At 39.8% G+C, this 17688-nt stretch overlaps 1 protein-coding gene across 6 annotated transcripts in view; it reads right to left on the reverse strand.

Annotated features, from left to right (window-relative positions):
- Positions 1-17413, reverse strand: part of fhod1 (formin homology 2 domain containing 1) — a 75492-nt gene extending 58079 nt beyond the window's left edge. For 3 of the 6 annotated variants that reach the window (XM_017434880.3, XM_017434879.3, XM_017434883.2), the window contains exons 1-3: positions 17138-17413; positions 6000-6106; positions 3456-3520 (exon numbers count right to left, since the gene is read on the reverse strand). In XM_017434880.3, the coding sequence (XP_017290369.1) occupies positions 3456-3520; positions 6000-6106; positions 17138-17302 (337 nt within the window). In that variant the 5' untranslated portion in view covers positions 17303-17413. The remainder of the gene's footprint in view (positions 1-3455; positions 3521-5999; positions 6107-17137) is intronic. The other 3 variants (XM_037979680.1, XM_025010248.2, XM_017434882.3) reach the window with 1 other exon arrangement.
- Between the last annotated feature and the right edge of the window lie 275 nt (positions 17414-17688).

Raw genomic sequence — 17688 nt, forward strand, 5'->3', positions numbered from 1 at the left:
CACAGTCTGGCTAATGTCTTTAACCATTTACGTTTAATGTTTGTTAGTGACATATTTAGTTTTGCTGAGGGGACATAAAACCGCGGTGAAAAGGCGAAGGGAGAGGCAGGCAGTACTCTGCCGCACTGAAGGGGGCGCACGTGAGCCAACGGTAGCTTGTTGCTGCTGTCCTTTTACGCAGAGGGGAGAGAGAGTCACGTGCACTGCTGCCAGCCGTTAAGTTTTGTTTTGCTCCATCAGACTGCCAAAACGGTAATTATAACATTTTTTCTTATCTTATCCTTAATACTACTATGTGTGCGTGTGTGCACGCGCAAGCGTGTGTGAGTGAGAGACGGAGAGAGAGAGAGAGAGAGAGAGAGAGTGTGTGTGTGTGTGTGAAGAACGCTGATGAGATATGAAATAACCAGTAGCCAATTGAATAAGCTACCTTTTTGGATTTATATATATTTGTAAATCTGACTCTCAGTGCCTCACCAACCATGAACCTCACCACACGTCACTGATTTTAATATATATATGTAGTAATCAGTTATATTGATGAACTGATTATTGTTAAATTCCTTTCTGATGCTGAGCTGTCAGAGGCTGTTTGTTCCTGAGGTGCTGACTGCAGCACCTCTCAGCAGTTAATGTATCTGCGATCGTACAAAAATAAACACGATGCAGCTTCATCAGAGAAGCAGCAGGAGAAACAGAAAAAGTGACTGACATCAGTCTGATACCTCCATCACCGAGAACACAGTGAGGACGCAACACAGGAAGCATGCTGGGAAATCCCCTCCTGTAGGAAAGGGCGGGGACCTGCCAGCCAGCTTGGTAGGGGGAAGGGAGCAGGAACTGTGGGAAAGTTCAAATTCAAGTTCTCTTTGGAAAACAGACTGAAGGGAAACCTCCAGCTCAGAGCAGACTGAAAAGCATCTCTCAGATCGTCAGAGGATGAACCATCAGGTTCTGACTCATACCAACCTGACCCTCCTCCAGACTGCTCTGTCAGCAGACAGACGGACTCAATCTGCAAAAAGAGTCCACGAGGCCTCTAAACACAGAGATGTTCCCAGAGACAGTATTTTTTTTTATTATTATTAAAAGAGACATTTTTTCCACCCACTTTATTTTAAGCACTTTAATTTTCCATTTAAAGAGTTTTGAGCTGTAAATAACTAAATAATAAAAAAAAGACTACAATTTATCAAAACCTGAAAATGGTGCAATACACACTGAACATCTCAGGTCCAGTTCACATCAATTATTTTCAGCAAAGCCTCAGAATTTCTGTCAGATGCCCGACAGCAGACCGGACCTGTGCTGTCAGCAAAGATCTGTGCAATGTATTTATTTTAATCAGCAGCAATGTTTTGGTTAAATTACTTTCATTATTTTTAAAATAGAAAGACACAGCAGACTTGAATATCTATTTTAAGGAAAATATTTGTTCTATGAAAATTTCCTAGTCACAGCCTATGGCAGTTGTGTAAATAAAGAACTAAGAAAACAGAACAATCGTCACTTGAATGTCACAAAAACAAGTTCTTAAAGGCTCTGAAGTTAAAATATGGACTCTAGTATCATATTTTTGCAATCAATCTACTGCAGCATACTTTGTGCTTTTTAAACCATTTATATATCAAAAAGTTCAACTTGATCAAGGGTATTGTGTACATTTAACACATTTTTATCTTATGTCATCGTATTTTCAATTTTATTTTTGTTTGTTTTATAGTCTCTTGTGTTTGGTATTATGTGTATTCCATGTGTTTGTTTTGTGTGCAATTGGTTTTAAATATGCCTTATAAATAAATCTGAATTAATATTTTGCCAATTCCAGCTACTGTTTTGCTGATTTTTAGTTTTAGCATCCATTTTGCTGTTTTTAGCTACTGTTTTACTCAATTTTAGGCTTAGTGTCTTTTTGCTACCTTTAACTACTGTTTTGCTAATTTTACCTTCGGCCTTGTAAATTTTATCTTTTGCATGTTCTTTGCCATCTTTAGTTACTATTTAGCTGTTTTTTTAACTGCTGTTTTGTTGCCTTTAACTTCTACTTACTATTCTGCTGCTATTAGCTTGTGCTTTGCTCTTTTCAGCCTTTGTGTTTAAGAAAGATGTATAACAAATTGTTAGTTGCTGGACTGATGGTTGCCAACTGAAATAAATGAATCTGTCGTCCAACCCGGTCAGCTGGCAGAGCCACACACAGTCAAAAACTCTGCAAACCAGTTCCTGTGAGAAAGGCTCCCTGTTTCAGACTTAAAGAGTCCTCATAGATTCTCTGGAGAACAACAATAACAAACATTTCTGAAGCAGCCAAAGGGGTTTTTAAAATGTATTTTAGGTGCTAAAATTCTCTACAAAACAGTATGTTATAACACAGAAACACAGAATACAAAAAGAAACACTCAGCACAGATTGTTTTGCACAAAAACACCAAAAAGAGTTACAAAACTTCAACACAAAAAGGTAAAATGACTACAAACAAAAGCCTCATAAAGCTCGTTGTGAAGTGAGTTTTAAATATGGTAAAGTTGCACAAGTACGGCAGTAAGGAGGAGTTGAGCTGATCAGCTTCCAGCATGCTGTGTGTTATGTGATCTCTCCTGGGTCACTTTCTGCCTGCAGAGTTTCACTGTTTTCAAACCCACAAACAGTAACACAACAGCAACATGAACGGGCTCAAATCAGGTCAGAAAAGAGCTAAAAATAAAAATCAAAACCAGACGAAAGGAGGCTTGGTCTGCTGGGACAAAAACAGAAACAAGCCGTTCTGAGTTGGAACACCGAGAAATGTTCGGAGACAAGCCTGAAATTTTACACACCTAACAAAACATTTTCAAAATCAGCCAAGTTTTCTTAGGTCTAAACCCCTGAGGGGGGTCATTAACTGCTGCAGACATGAACACAAACCATGTTTTCTTTTGTTTTCGAGTTTTTGGACCTGCTGTTCTGAAAGTCAATAGAAAACTAGAAATAACAAAAAAAATGATTCATGTTTCCATTTTTACCTAATTAGATTAGTATAATACTATTATAAACTGTGGAATCCTGCAGCAAGAGTACTAACCAAAACCAGTTAGGATGATTTCCTGGATTTAGAGTTGAACAGAACTTATTTTAAAGTACCCATTATTATTTTTTAAACTAAATGACCCAATGCTCACTAAATACAGTCCAGTTTGTAAAAGTAAGGGTCACATCAAAAGTAAATACAGTACCAAAGCATAATGCGCTCTGTCATTATGGTTCTGTTCTCTGGAACCACATGAACTTTTGGAGGATAAAACTTGCAGGAAGTGCTTTCCTTCAGAATAAAACCCTGTGCTGCATTTTACACGGCAATGGAAACGTTTAGTTTTAGTGCCAAACTCAGAGAGAATCCCTCCTGAGAGTTTCCCCCGAGTCATCATCATCACTCTGCTGCTGCTGCAGAGGAGCAGAGGATGATGGGAAATAATTACCCAGAATGTTGTGGACCCGCACAGAGAGCTGAGTCCTCAGGATCAGGATAGGCTTCCTCCCTTTCCTGTGGAAACACAAAAACCATCCAGTCACAAAACCATTTCAACTTCGACCCACCATCACTGTGCACTCACTGATCCCAGAACAGTTTCCACATGGACCCCTAAATGCTGGGATCTGAGAACGGAAAGAACGACAATGCAGATGGAGGAAAGAAGAATGAAAGCTAAAGAAAAGAAGAAGTTTCAGGTCATCTACAGTATCGACATACACTCACACATTTAACCTGTTTAATTGCTTGTTAACACAAATCGTGAATCAGCCAATCACATGGTAGCTCCTCAGCGCCTTTAGGCATGTAGACGTGGTGAAGGTGACTTGATGAAGTTCAAACTGAGCGTTGGAATGGAAAAGAAAGGGATTTATGTAACTCTGAACGTGGTGTGGTTGTTTGTGCCAGAGTATTTCAGAAACTGCTCATTTCCCAAAAATATTTTATAAAATCATGACCTGAAAAAAATAATAAAATTAACATAAATAACTAAATAAAGCAAAAAAAAGCAAGGCAAATTTATTTAACAAACATACTGTAAAATATTGAACCCCCCAAAAAACTGTTCTGTACTGTTTTGGGGTAAAAAATGTCAAAATCACCACATTTTGTTGGAAAATGACAGATTGGTGTATTTTAAACAATGAAAAATGACTATTCAAAGAACAAAATAACACTGTTATATTTACAACATGATAGTGTTGAAATATCTATTTATGTCTGATTTTTTTTTTATTAAATACAGGAAAAACCAGTTTATTTGTGTGGGTGCCAGTGTCAGACAGTGAAAGAACTGTTATCTCTCTAAAGCAGCATTTTCTGGAAGAGCAGACTGCATCCGTCCAGTAGCTGGGTGTAAACATGTTTTTCCAAGTGAAGTCGTCCTTTATGTCTCATATGTCCCATATGTCTCAGAAACATAGAACATGTTCAGTAGATAGTATAGCTGACATCAAAAAATAAGTAAAACTATTTCTCAGCCTTCTGTTTTAACTTTTTGTGAAGGTAGTCATCAGAGCTCAAACGATGATGTGGCAGAGGAAAATACCGAATTGCCACTATATTTCCATGAGACGTATTTTAGAAATATCTGTGTTTTCCCTCAAACTGCCACGAGCTCCTCCTTCCAGCTTCATGAATACAGACAGTTGAAGAAATGCAACACGTGCATGAACTGGGACAGGATGACACTTTAAAGAAATTGAAGTTACTTTTAAAAAATGGCTTCTTTATCAGGTGATGTTAAAATGTGTGATTGTGTGAAGCACTCAGACATGTTCTTCTTCAACAGGAACCACTGAGAACAACATATTCAACAGCTCAGACTTTCAAAAACAGGTTCAAAGGACAAACTTTTACATTTTGACAAATGCAGAAAGGTGTATGCACCATCTCCTGCAGAGAAGCAGACAGCTTTACAGCTCTCAGTTTGAACAATAGACTGTTGGTACAACAGCAATATGTGCTTTCAGATACAGAAAAGGCCAATAAAAAATTCTGCATCTCATGCAGTTTGAAGCTTAAAACTCCACACTCTCCAGTTTTGAACTGAAAAAGCTCCCTAGATGGTAAGAGAAACAGAAGTCCACTTGCTGTCTGAAGTCCCCAACCCAAGGTCATTCAGCCCATTATTGCGGGTTTAAGATATTAACTGTTTGTTGACTATAATGCGATTTTTGGCTGCATTGACAGATTCTGAAAAACCCTATTACTAGCACTTAGGAAGTAAAAGTCAAGTAAATACAGCATTTCTGTTAGTTAAGGACTTGTGACCTGTCCAGGGTGTCCCCTGCCTCTCGCATAGTAATAGCTGGAGATAGGCACCAGCTCCCTGCAACCCGGAAAGGAGAAGCAGGTAAAGAAAATGGATGGATAGATGTTAGTTAAGGCAGCACTCTGTTCTTTAACTTTATATTATTAAACTGTAAGCAGTTAAACGGCAAACTTCTTCATTACTTTGAAAATAAAGTTTTTAAAAGACACTCCAGGATAAGATGGTTTTCTTTCTTTCTTTCAGGACTGTACATTGTGTTAAGACTCTTCTGTCAAGACTTGCTGTAGCTGGAGTACACTCTACATTTCAGCTTTAAGTAGAAAATTACTGTTTTTTTGACTTATTGCTCCAACTATTGAACTGTCATTAGTCACGTTAAAAAATGCGTTTGAAACAAATCTAAAACAAACTGTTCAAATATTCTTTCCAACAAGTTTAGCTGTAATTTGTTATTTCATGCTTAAAAGGAAGATCAGGTGATTATATTTGGAGGAGCAGATGGCACTTAAAGCCCCACATCCCTGGTGTGCAGACGTTGGTTCCAAAAATACATGTTAGCTCCTATAAACCGGGTCCTGCTGGCTTCAAGCCCAACAACAGGAAAAGGTGGGGACATAAGGTCTGTTATTACAATTGATGTCTATGGTCTACAACACCAAAGATTGAGGAGACAAAAAATAAGCCACGCCCCCATGAGAGTTACAGACAGTTACTTACGCCACATCTTCGTAGAAGCTCTCAAGCTCATCTCGCTGTTCGACCAGGGACGAGTCAAGGTCCAGATAGTTTCCACTGGGAGAGATCTGCAGGGTGCAGTCTTCCAACTGAAATCAGAGCCAACACAGAACCATGACGCTAGACATCACACGCTGCAACAACAACAACAACACAACACCTGAGTGTGTGACGCTCAGACTGTAAACAGATCCAAAAGCAGCTGCTGACACAACATAACACAACAAACACAACCCACAGAGCCGGTTCTTTCACTGGGTCAGTGGACTTCTCTACAAAGCATGAAAAATGCATGTACTTGACCAAAACATTTTAAATTTTAATTCAAATTTTTCCCCAAACATAATGGATCTTCATGTTCCTGGACTGAGGTTTAGATGTTGGGACCACTTGAAAACTCAATGTTTCCCGAAGTGGAAGACTGGAGAGGGAAGGAGTTGTAAAACCCAATTAGAACCGCAGCCTCATGTCTGACCCAGTCCCGAAACTTTACCAGAGCTTTTTTTTCCTCATTTTTTTAAAGGCCCAAAGGACTCTCTGTGGACATGGTATGGAAACTCCTATTGGCTCAATGAGCTGTCAATTAAAAGCTAAGGATACTAGTTCCTTTGTCAAATCATTGCATCAAGAATGTTACCATGGAAACCACACTGACAATACAAGAAACACTGGTCACAGCTTTCAGGCTGATAAAGATGTGATCTCTGGGTCTAACAGTTTTATTGAACTGGATTGTTAAATCACTGATTGATATTATTGCAACAAAAATGTTTTATCAGGAGAATTTATAGATGAGCTGTCTCAGTACTGTAGTTTTAGTTCAATCGGTTCAGATTAGATCTGCTGTGGTCAGAGCATCAGATGATGTTTGACATCAATACAACAGCAGCTGCTTCAGCAGAATCTGAGGTTAATTTACAGTGGGTCAGAGTGAGGGTTATTGTTCTGTACAAATGTTTACTGTCACAGCTGATGTGTTTAATGTCACAGACAGATTCCAGTCCTTAACCTAAATTGTAAAAATTCAGAGAAATCTGATTCAGAGTGAACAGAGGCAGCTTTGAGAGGCACACTAAGGGCAGAAACATGCTTGTTGATGCTTTCTGTGTCTACTTCTGCCTGTGTTGGATACAGGATAGAAAGGCCTGCCTGCAGTCCTCACTTCAACCCCACTGAACACCTGTGGGATCAGCTTGGGCGTGCTATTTGTGCCAGAGTGACCAACACAACCACATTGGCTGACTTGTGACAAATGCTGGCTGAAGAATCAGATACCATCCCACAGCAGTGTGTGACCAAGCTGGTGAGCAGCATGAAGAGGAAGTGTCAGGTTGTTGTGGCTGTGTGTGATTTCTCCACATGCTACTGAGGCCCAGTTTGTTAAATGAATAAATTGTCAGCATGTCTTGTTTCTGTGACTTCAAACCATCAAATACATAAAAAGACACCAAACAAGAGTTAAGAGCAGAATCAGTTGTTTGGGATTAGCAGAGAAGATTTGGTGAAAGAAAAGATATTTTTGATTGGCACAACCCACATACTCAACTCTGCTGCTCATCCCACAAATGCATTTTCCTAACTAATGTGGCTCCATCTAAGGGAAAATAAAGAAATAATCAAACGAACACACATTTCCTTACTTTTTCTGCTATGTTTATGAACACGAATGTGTGCATATACAAATGACTGCCCACACTGACAAGAAAAAGCATGAACAACTACATTTCTGGCTTAAGATGGAGACATTTCTGTCAGGATGTTTACCAGCATCATAAGGGAACATATGAAGCGGCAGCTTGTAGCTAAGGTTCCAAAAGATCCGCACATCGTTCCACTTCCTCACACTTTCCTTGCTGGCTGGGTGGAAAATGTCATTAAGAAGTCTGGAGAGAATGCTATGGATGTTTGTACAGCACCCATCCAAAGATTAAAACATTTAAAGTGCACCAATGTACCTGAAGGCATTCTGTTTGTAAGATTCCTTCTTTAAACATGATGAAGTCTGTCAGCGCTTCAGTCAGCTGTATTAAACACTGTTCTGGGAGTCTTCCAGAGAGAAAACACCATGGTTGCATTTGTTCAGGAACTGTAGGTGAAAAATTTGACCTGTTTTTAAACAAAACTCTCACTTTCACCTGTATGTGCTCTCCTGTTACACTATAAACATCTGAATGCGTATTTATATCTGTCCTGCTCCATTCAGCTGCTGACTCACACTCAGGTATGAAAATAAAATAATTGCAGACAGAAACCCACCTTCCTACTGCTAAGAAAGGAGCTTTGGACCTGCAGAACCACATTCTTTGCAGCAACAACAACCCTCACTGTGAGAAAGGAGCTAGGGAGGAGGCAGCTCACTCCTTGACACAACGTGTTCATTTTTTAGGTTTTTTGGGGAAAGATGATGTCATCAAAAACATGATTTTGTGTAATTCTTTTTTATTAGTGCCAACTCATAATCATTAAAAACACCCTTTACTTTTCTCCCATTTTGTTTTGTTTTTGTCACAATATTTGAAAGTAAACAAGGTAAATCCTATTTATTTTGTGCCTTTCACAAAAAGGTAAAAATAAAGTGCTTCATATCAAAATCACACAAAATACACACCTCCCACAACTTTGGAAATAAACATACAAAAAAATCATCAAAACCTGCAGCTCAATGAGGAGACAAAATATACAAAAACTGTAAAAAATATCCCCATAGACAACAATGGTAGTCAGTTGGAATGGTAAAAATCAGCCCTGTTTGAAGCTCTACTGCTCAGACTTTACAGAAACATCATTTAAAGTTTAAACAGCTCCCAGAAAGTTGGACTTTACATACCTGAAGTGGTGGTTTATTGGTTTTTATACAATCGCAGTTTAAGTTTAATGATTTATGACAATTTATTTTAACCACAGAATGTTCAATTTAGAGGGTGATGACTAACTTTTGAGCTGTCTGAACTTTTGAATAAAAGCTTTTGCAAACTCTTCTTATTCCCACAAGCTTTATACTGCATATACAGTTTATGCATCTAAAAGGTTGTTATTTTTGTCTTCTTTTACCCAGTGTGACTGTCTGCTACAGGTTTGCTCTCAAATCTCACACAGAGGTCAGAGGTCACACCCAAACTCTCATCAACTTCCACAGGATCTGAGCCAAGAATTTTCTCTTCAAAACTGGAAATGAAAGATATTTTTATCTCAACATATCTCCAACATAAAAAAATGGAAACATAAAAATTAAAATGCTGTCTTATTAAGAGCACTGTCAGAGTGTGACAGATGTGTGTGGTTGCCATGGTAACCATAATGAGTCACTGGCAGCAACTTTAACTTATCTTTTGATTTTGGTTCTCTTTACTCTCCTTTTGCTGTTTTCAAAACATTAGCATTTTGTCAGCTTAGATCATAACAACAGGAAGTCCCAAACAGTCCACAGAACAAACTGAAGTGTTTGTTTGTGTGTGGAGTGGGACAGAACTGAATTATATGGAACAACAGAGTTAATTACTGAAACTGAAGGACTGATAATTTGCTGTGTGGATACTGGTATTCATTTTTTGTGTCTGATTCAATCTATTTAATGACTTTCAATGAAACTGGTTTAAGGTTTGATTTGCATTGAATGTTTCAGTTGATATGTACAATCAGGTGTTTGCCTTTGTGTGGTTATTGTGTTTTAGGGGGAAAAATATATATAATTTTTCTCTATAATAACTTTATATGTCAGGAGAGAGACTTGAATGGCACCCTAAAATAATAAACCTATTAACAGTTTTTTTTTTAAATTTTCTTCTAAACCATCAGCAAAACGGTACTGACATAATCATTAAAAATATTCTGCCATATTCTGCTTTAAGAGCGTGCACTCTTCTTGTCTCGCTTCCCGAATGAGCTGCAGCTTCTCTGTTGGTGTGTGATGAGCAGGGGGAGAGGGGCAGACACACAGACCACTCTGCTGCTCAGAAAGTTAACAGAACCATCAATGTCTAAATTATGTTTTGAGATTTGGGAGAACAACTTTCCAAAAGTAATGACTGAGAACTCATGGAAATATGTGGCAAATCAAAAGGTTAGATTTAAACAGGGCAGAGAGAGCTGTGCAATCAGATATTCTACTATAAAAACTAATAAAACTACAACTGTTTACGTGAAATGTTCTCAAAACCCAAATATATCGCAATTAAAGTCTGGTAACTGTGCTTCAACAACTGTTGCAACTGTTGTTACCAATCTGAGCTTTATGGGAGAGTGGCAAACAAAAAAAAAAAAACACTTAAGGAAAACTCAGATTAAATCTCAACTAGAGTTTGTCTAGAGACTCTTGCTCTCATACAAATGTGAGGAATTTTTTTTCCAAAATCACTGGAAGGTTTTAATTTATAAATTACTTTTCTAAAGCACTGGATGTTCTGTTTCACTGAAACCCTTTAGCATTTAAATACATTTGGTATTTTTGCTGAAATTTGTAAAAAAAATAAATAAAAGGGTTTTTTGGGTTTTTTTTTTGTTCAATCTGTGGTTCATTCTCAGCTCCCAGCCCAGTGAAACATCATACAGATGGTCCAGAACATTTTGGTGCATCAGAACCATGCTCTTCCTTTCTTCATTGTTTAACACTGAACTCATTATCAGTGTAATTTTGAGCTGCAGCGGAAGGAAACGCCTGTTGACATGCTGTTAGTGTTTCATCTGTCCGTCCGTCCGTCCATCCAGGCTTATCAGCTGTTTACAGCTCCCACCCTCTTCCTCCTCCTCCAAGGACAACTCAGCTGAAGGGATGGAGTTCTCTCTGCAACTCATATCGTCTCAATGAATCTAATAGGCTTTGGGTCGAGCCCCAGGGCATGATGGGAGCAATTAGGGGTCAGTGGAATGTAAAGTGGTGAGAGCAAGGCTGCGTGATCTTTATCTGGTGCTGGAGATACCAGTGGGCCCAAAACGTCTCAGAGCATTAACTTCTGCTCCTGAAACAAACTGTGAAAAGAAAAGGAAGCGGAACCTGTTCAGAAAACTTCTTTCTCCTGGTGATGGATCGGATCTTACCCTCAGACAAAAACCAGAACCTTGCGACAACACAGTCTTACGGGACATAATGAGGAGGAGTTCTGGTTAAAGTTTGTTCTGGAAACCTCTGCTGAGAGTTTGCACAAGCAGGCACAGGTTGGAACACAAACTGGACTGATCCGGAACATAGTGTTTTCTGGTTTCCATGGTTCAGTTCTAATAAGCTTCTGTAATAAAGAACCTGACCAGCATCAGAGTCAGATTGATAGAAACTGGAGCTTGAAGTGAAGCACCAGATCACAGATTCTGTTCAGGACAGTTTGCATCTCAGAAACAGGTTCTTTTGGGTCTTTTTAACTGACCCTCACCTCAACAACATGGGTCTGCCAAGGAAATCCTCCTGGTACCTGGTCCACAACAAAGCCTACCCTAAGGTTTTAACCCAGCAGCTGAAAAACAGTAAACAAACATCCAGAACCAGCACTGATCGAGCGTCAGGGATACACCAATGCCATGTTGTTTTCAAACTGAATACAAGTACTTCCATTTGAGTACTTGCCAATGCTGAGCACTGGTATGAGTACTAATAAATGCCAATCTACTTCTTACAATGACTCTGAAAATCAGAACAGCTTACTTTTCATATTACCTGCTCAAGATCAGGACAACAGTCTTCCAGAAGCATCTGTTGGTGAGTGGTAAAGTTGTTGGAAGCTCCTGCTCAGACCCATACATTCCCCATGATCCTCTTTTGCTCAATGAAGTCCCGTCCACATGGGAACACAGTTATTCCAAAACAATCTTTATACTTATAACCATGGCACTGTTTCTACGAATGATTTATTCCATACTACAGCACACACACAAAAAAACCAACCCAAACACTGAAGAAACCATACCAGGCCAAAATGTGGTGCCAAGACACTGCCACGAAAATACACCAGAAACAGGAAACAAGATGTGGCGCAGATGCCCCAAAGTGTAAACACATGGAGAAAAAGATGAGGATCGAGAGTACAAGAGCAAAAACCAAATCCTTTTTTTGGACTGACGAGGAAGTGAAACTTTTTCTTTGTCTGACATCAGACTCCTACTGAATGGGACTCAGATCAGTCCAAATCCACGGACATAATGAATGCTTACAGGCAGAGGATCCAGAGGATCGGCTGGGTAAATTATACACAAGTGTCTGTCTTTTAAAACTATTCCCATTTCCCACATTTTTTAGGTGTATACTTAATATATATTGTAGATTTTTTCTGCAATATTTGTTTATTGTATTGTGGAAACTTCAGTAAAGCGATTAAACCCTTTTGGCCTTAGATTTGGTGTAATAAGTTTTAAGCTGCACCATTTAAGGACTTGTCTGTTCTGTCTGAACTCTGTGTTTCACAGCTGATGGTTAATTGTTAATGAAGGGACCATGACGCATCAGGGTGCTGAATGACTCTACAGCTTATTGGTGAGGTAAAACTTTCTGCACCACAGTGAAGATTCAATTTAACAGTTTTTTTTTTTTACAGAACATGTGGGTTAATTTATTTTTTGGTTGTTGTTTTTAAATGTCTTTTTAATAAGGTGACTAAAAAGCACATCTTAACCACAAGGTGAAGGCACAATATCTTATGTAATTTTTTAGAGATCGTTTTTTTTTGTGTTTAAATTTTATCTCTTTGTTGATCTTAAAAAATACCACAGTTCATATTTCAAAATAAGAGCCATTAGAAAGTAGTTTTAGTCAGTGTTTCTTTTTGTCTCCCATAAGAAATGAGATAATTTTTTCATATTTTTCAGAGAATAACTGACAACATATGTAATTGGGGTATATCGTGATATATATCGTTATTGTGATATAAAATTATCCATATCGTGATATAGGATTTTTTCTATATCGCCCAGCACTACAGGGAGTTATCACTGCAATAAAGGTAGATATATTGTCCCTCCAAATCTTTATTGACAGAGATGTAGCGCAAGACTTCAAACTTTCTCTAATCTGAGACACACATGTACATGGCCATGCAGCTAAACACCACTGGCCTGTTCGAGTGTATTTCTCAATACTTTAGCTTTCAGAATCAAACAATATTAAAACTAAAGGATGCATATTTGTACACCCAGTGTTAGAAAGCCTACATTGTTTATGTGTTGATGTCTTATTTACGGAGTTAAGTTCTGTTCAGATCTTAACTACAGTTCTGTAGGTAGCGACACCTACATATAAGGGTTCACGTGTGTTTGTATAAGTAGTTGCGTGTCTTCAAACCGCTTAAAAAAATGCCACCGAGATCAAAAGTGTGGCTCCATTTTATAAAGATTGATGCAAATATTGCGCGATGCAATATATATTTGCTAAGGCCGGCAACATGACTAATTTGATAAGGCACCTGACTGTGCACAGAATCAATTTAAGAGTGGACAGTTTCTCCGTGTTTGACTGCAAGAAGAGCGGACCGCAGCCATTCTCCTCTCAGCATTTAACTCCTGTGGGCGTTACAGGACCTGAGCGGATTGATTTAAAATCACCACCAGACTCCACTTCATCCGAGAACATTGAGCACGGCGCTGTGAGATACAGAGGATCAGAGGTCTGCCATTTACTCTAACCTCAGTGAATCCAGTGACCTGGTGGTGGAATGTGACGGACACTATGCCAATGCTGTCAAACTTGGCAACCAGGTATCTCTGTGTGCAAGCATCATCCACACCCTCAGAGCGTACATTTTCTACTGCTGGAGACACCATCAGCCAGGAGCAGGCTTGTTCGTGTCCTGAGAAAGCAGACATGTCGATTTTTCTGAAGAAAAACTGCTAAGTGAAAAGATCTTCAGTATGTAGCAGTGGGCATTAGACACTAAAGAAAAAAAAAACTGTATGATTTTTATCCTTTGCTGAATTTTATGGCACACTCCATTTGGGATTATTTAAAACTACATCCATCCATCCATCCTCTTCCGCTTATCAGGGGTTGGGTCGCAGGGGTAGCAGTCTAAGCAGGAAGACCCAGGGTTCCCTCTCCCCAGCCACTTTGGCCTGGGTAATCCCAAGGCGTTCCCAGGCCAGCAGAGAAACATAGTCCCTCCAACCTGTCCTGGGTCTTCCTCTGGGCCTCCTCCCGGTGGGACATGCCCAGAACACCTCATCAGAGAGGTGTCAGGAGGCATCCTCACCAGATGCCCGAGCCACCTCAACTGGCTCCTCTCGACGTGGAGGAGCAGCGGCTCTACTCTGAGTCCCTCCCGGATGACCGAGCTTCTCACCCTATCTCTAAGGGAGAGCCCAGACACCCTACAGAGAAAACTCATTTCAGCCGCTTGTATTCATGATCTCGTTCTTTCGGTCACTATCCAAAGCTCGTGACCATAGATGAGGGTAGGAACATAGATCGACCGGTAAATCGAGAGCTTCGCCTTTTAACTCAGCTCTCTCTTCACCATGACACAGATACAGTGCCTGCTTCACTGCAGATGCTGCACCAATCCGCCTATAGATCTCCCACTCCATTTATTAAAACTACAGCAAACCAATAAAAACGAATCAGCTGCAGTGAGGTGACGCAGATTAAAATGATCCCAGTGAGTCCGTGGTTCTGATCAGACCAAACCCAGTGTTAAACAGCACATCTGGAATGAGTTGGTCGTTTTATCTGTAAGGTCTTGTTCTGATGGACCCTTAGCTTCATGATGCAGCCTACATGTTACTGATTAGACTGGACCTGTATATTCAGGTGCTGGAACAGGCTGAACACACCTTCATTAATGAGCACAAACTGTTTCATTTCATTTATCATATAATTAACAAGGTTCAAAATGATCCACGCTGAAACTCTGCTAACGGCAGTATTACAGCCTGATCTCAGACCAGGGCGACGTCAGCAGCGAAAACTGTTGTTACAATTAGTAACAATTAATTAATTAATTAATTCTTTTCTGTCCAGAACTGGACAGAAGTTAACTTCCTTTTATTCCCTGTTATCTTGGATAACTTTTTTATAAACTGGCATTTTATAAAATAAAAACAAAAGTGAAACATAAGTTACAACTGTTTTTAATAATCAGTTACTTAAATGAATTAATTTAAGTAAATGCATAAATAAATCGCGCTTTTTAAAAGTGGCATTTTAAATTCGTAATTCTGAGATTAACTTGAGTGTTAAAAGACGAACTGAGTGGACATATTTCACATAAAAACAGGCTCTGACTGAGTCAGAGGCATGACGCTGCCCAAGTTCACTTCCTGTTTGGAAAAGCAGACTCCCGGCACAAAGCAGCATCGTTACTTAGTCGTCGGACAGGAAGTGACAGTGCGCAAGTTATTCTGCTTCTCCTCACACAAACATTCTTTTCGGCTTTTAATGTGACAAGGCAAAGCTGCAAATGTTAGAAATGGCTCTGAAGGTCAGATCTTAATCTGTGCATATCTTTTAGAAAACTTAACTTCTGCTCCATGTTTTACTGCAAAACATCCCCCAACTGGACAAAAATGATACCTTTCATTAATGAAAGGGGGGGTGGGGGGTGGAGGCAGGCACACCCACACTTTCATAAACAAACGCTCTGTTCTGTTTGACAGATCAGAACTTTAAAGAAATAAGTAATCTGGTTTTAAAATGACAGAAATCAGGTAAACGACAACAACAACAACAGAAAAAACTGGTTCCAGCCCCTGATCCAGCAGCTTGTAGCACCTCCTTTAGCAGCAAGAACTCTCAGCAGTAGTTGTCTGTAGGACTTTATCAGTCTCTCACATAGTTGTGGGGGAGTTTTGCCCCACTCTTCTTTCCAATGTTGCTTCAGGTTATTGAGGTTTGCAGACATTTGTTTCTGCTCAGCTCTCTGAAGGTCACACCACAGCATTTCAATCAGACTGAGGTTCTGGACTTTGACTGGACCATTACAGCACCGTGATTAATTGCTTTTAGAGCCATTCTGCTGTAGATTAACTGCTGTGTTTGTCGGGTCAACTCAATGACTGCAAGGTGCCCAAACCATCAGCCCTCCACCACCATGCTGACAGCTGGTATGAGGTGTTTGTGCTGATATATTGTGTTTGCTGCTGTGTATTCTGGGTAAATATCTGTAATTTGGTCTCATGTTGTTCCAGAAGTCTTGTGATTCATTCAGATGAAACTTTCCAAACCTTAGTTGTGCTGCCATGTTTATTTTACAAAGAAGAGGATTTCTCCAACAACCCTTCCAAACAAGCCATGCTTATTTGCCTTTTTTCTAATTGTTCTGTCATAACCTTTAACTTTTAGGCCTGTAGAATCTGAGAGGGAGCTCATTCTTCTAAGCATTGTATGGTCTGACCTCGAGGTGAATTTGCTGGGATGTTCACTCCAGGGAAGTATGGCAGCTGTTTTAAATGTTTTCTACTTGTGAGTAATGTTTCTCTCTGTTAAATGATGGACTCCCGATTGTTTGGAAATTACCTTTGACCCGTCCCAGTTTAATGGGCAGCAGCAGTTCTTTCTCTGAGGTTATTGCTGAAGTCTTTCCGCCTTGGCGTTGTGTTAACACACACCTGTATCCTGCAGAACAGCAAAAACTCAAGCTTTTCTAGAGGTGGTCCCACTGATGATAATCAGTTATTCAATACATTTGATCAGCAGCTCTTGGCTGATACTGACCCTCTGATATCCAGTGGAAGCAATAATACTGAATGCAGTTTTTCACTCACAGATTCTGTAGTTTTGTTCAGTTTCTGTTTAATAAACAATCAGTGTGTGACAGTGTTGCTGCTCTGAGGTATTTTTGACAAAAGTAAGAGCAGATTTTGATTTACTGCAACATTCATTTTAAAAAGGTGACAGTGCATTTTTTTTAAAAAACATGACTTATTTACAGAGTTTGCCATCACCTGTCAGGTGTGTCTGAGTCTGGAAACCACCTGAACCCAACAGGACTGCAGTTTCAAACCAGGATCAGGTTGCTGGACTGCAATGCTCCGAACTTCAGCCAGTTTATATTTTAAACTGTAAAGTCAAACCTAATCGTGTCATTCTCTGACACTTGTCGAATTTTTTCTTTATCTAGTTTCACAGTTATTTTTTTATCCTAACCCTGGAGTTAAAGATCCTTTAGAACCGGTCGGGGTCCGGTTCCGACCCGGTTTCAGTGACCCACCTTGAGCGGCGCGTCCAGCAGCTTGTGGATCCCGGAGATCTGCTCGCTGAGCAGCAGGTCCTCCTCCACGTTCACAGTCGGAGGTCTCCGAGGTTCGGGGAAGTTGGTGCAGATAAACGGGTCCGAGTCCTCCAGGTACTGGACCCGGCAGGTGATGGAGGCCATGGCCACGAGACCGGGACCGGGCCGGACCGGGCCTACAGAGCTGAGGTGGTGCGTGGGACAGTCCGTCCGGACCGGGAGAAACTTTACAATGAAGCAGCTCGGAGACCAGCTGCGAACATCAAGCGTCTAATAACACAGTCATGCACTTCCGGTACAGCTTTTCAAAATAAATTAACCCAAACTTAATATGCAGCGTGAATGTTGAGCGCTGAGTGATTTTGCTGACATTGGTTGGGAATAATTTTTTATAGTTAAAATAAGCAGAACAGAAGATAAAATCTTCAAAACAGTAGCTAAATTCAGTCAAACCGTAACTACATGCTAAAATTAGCAAAACTATGGCTAAAAGCTAAAATTTGCAAAGTAGTAGATGAAGTTAAAATTAG

This window comes from Kryptolebias marmoratus, linkage group LG15 (assembly GCF_001649575.2).
Source record: "Kryptolebias marmoratus isolate JLee-2015 linkage group LG15, ASM164957v2, whole genome shotgun sequence".
In the NCBI taxonomy this organism is placed as follows: Eukaryota; Metazoa; Chordata; class Actinopteri; order Cyprinodontiformes; family Rivulidae; genus Kryptolebias; species Kryptolebias marmoratus.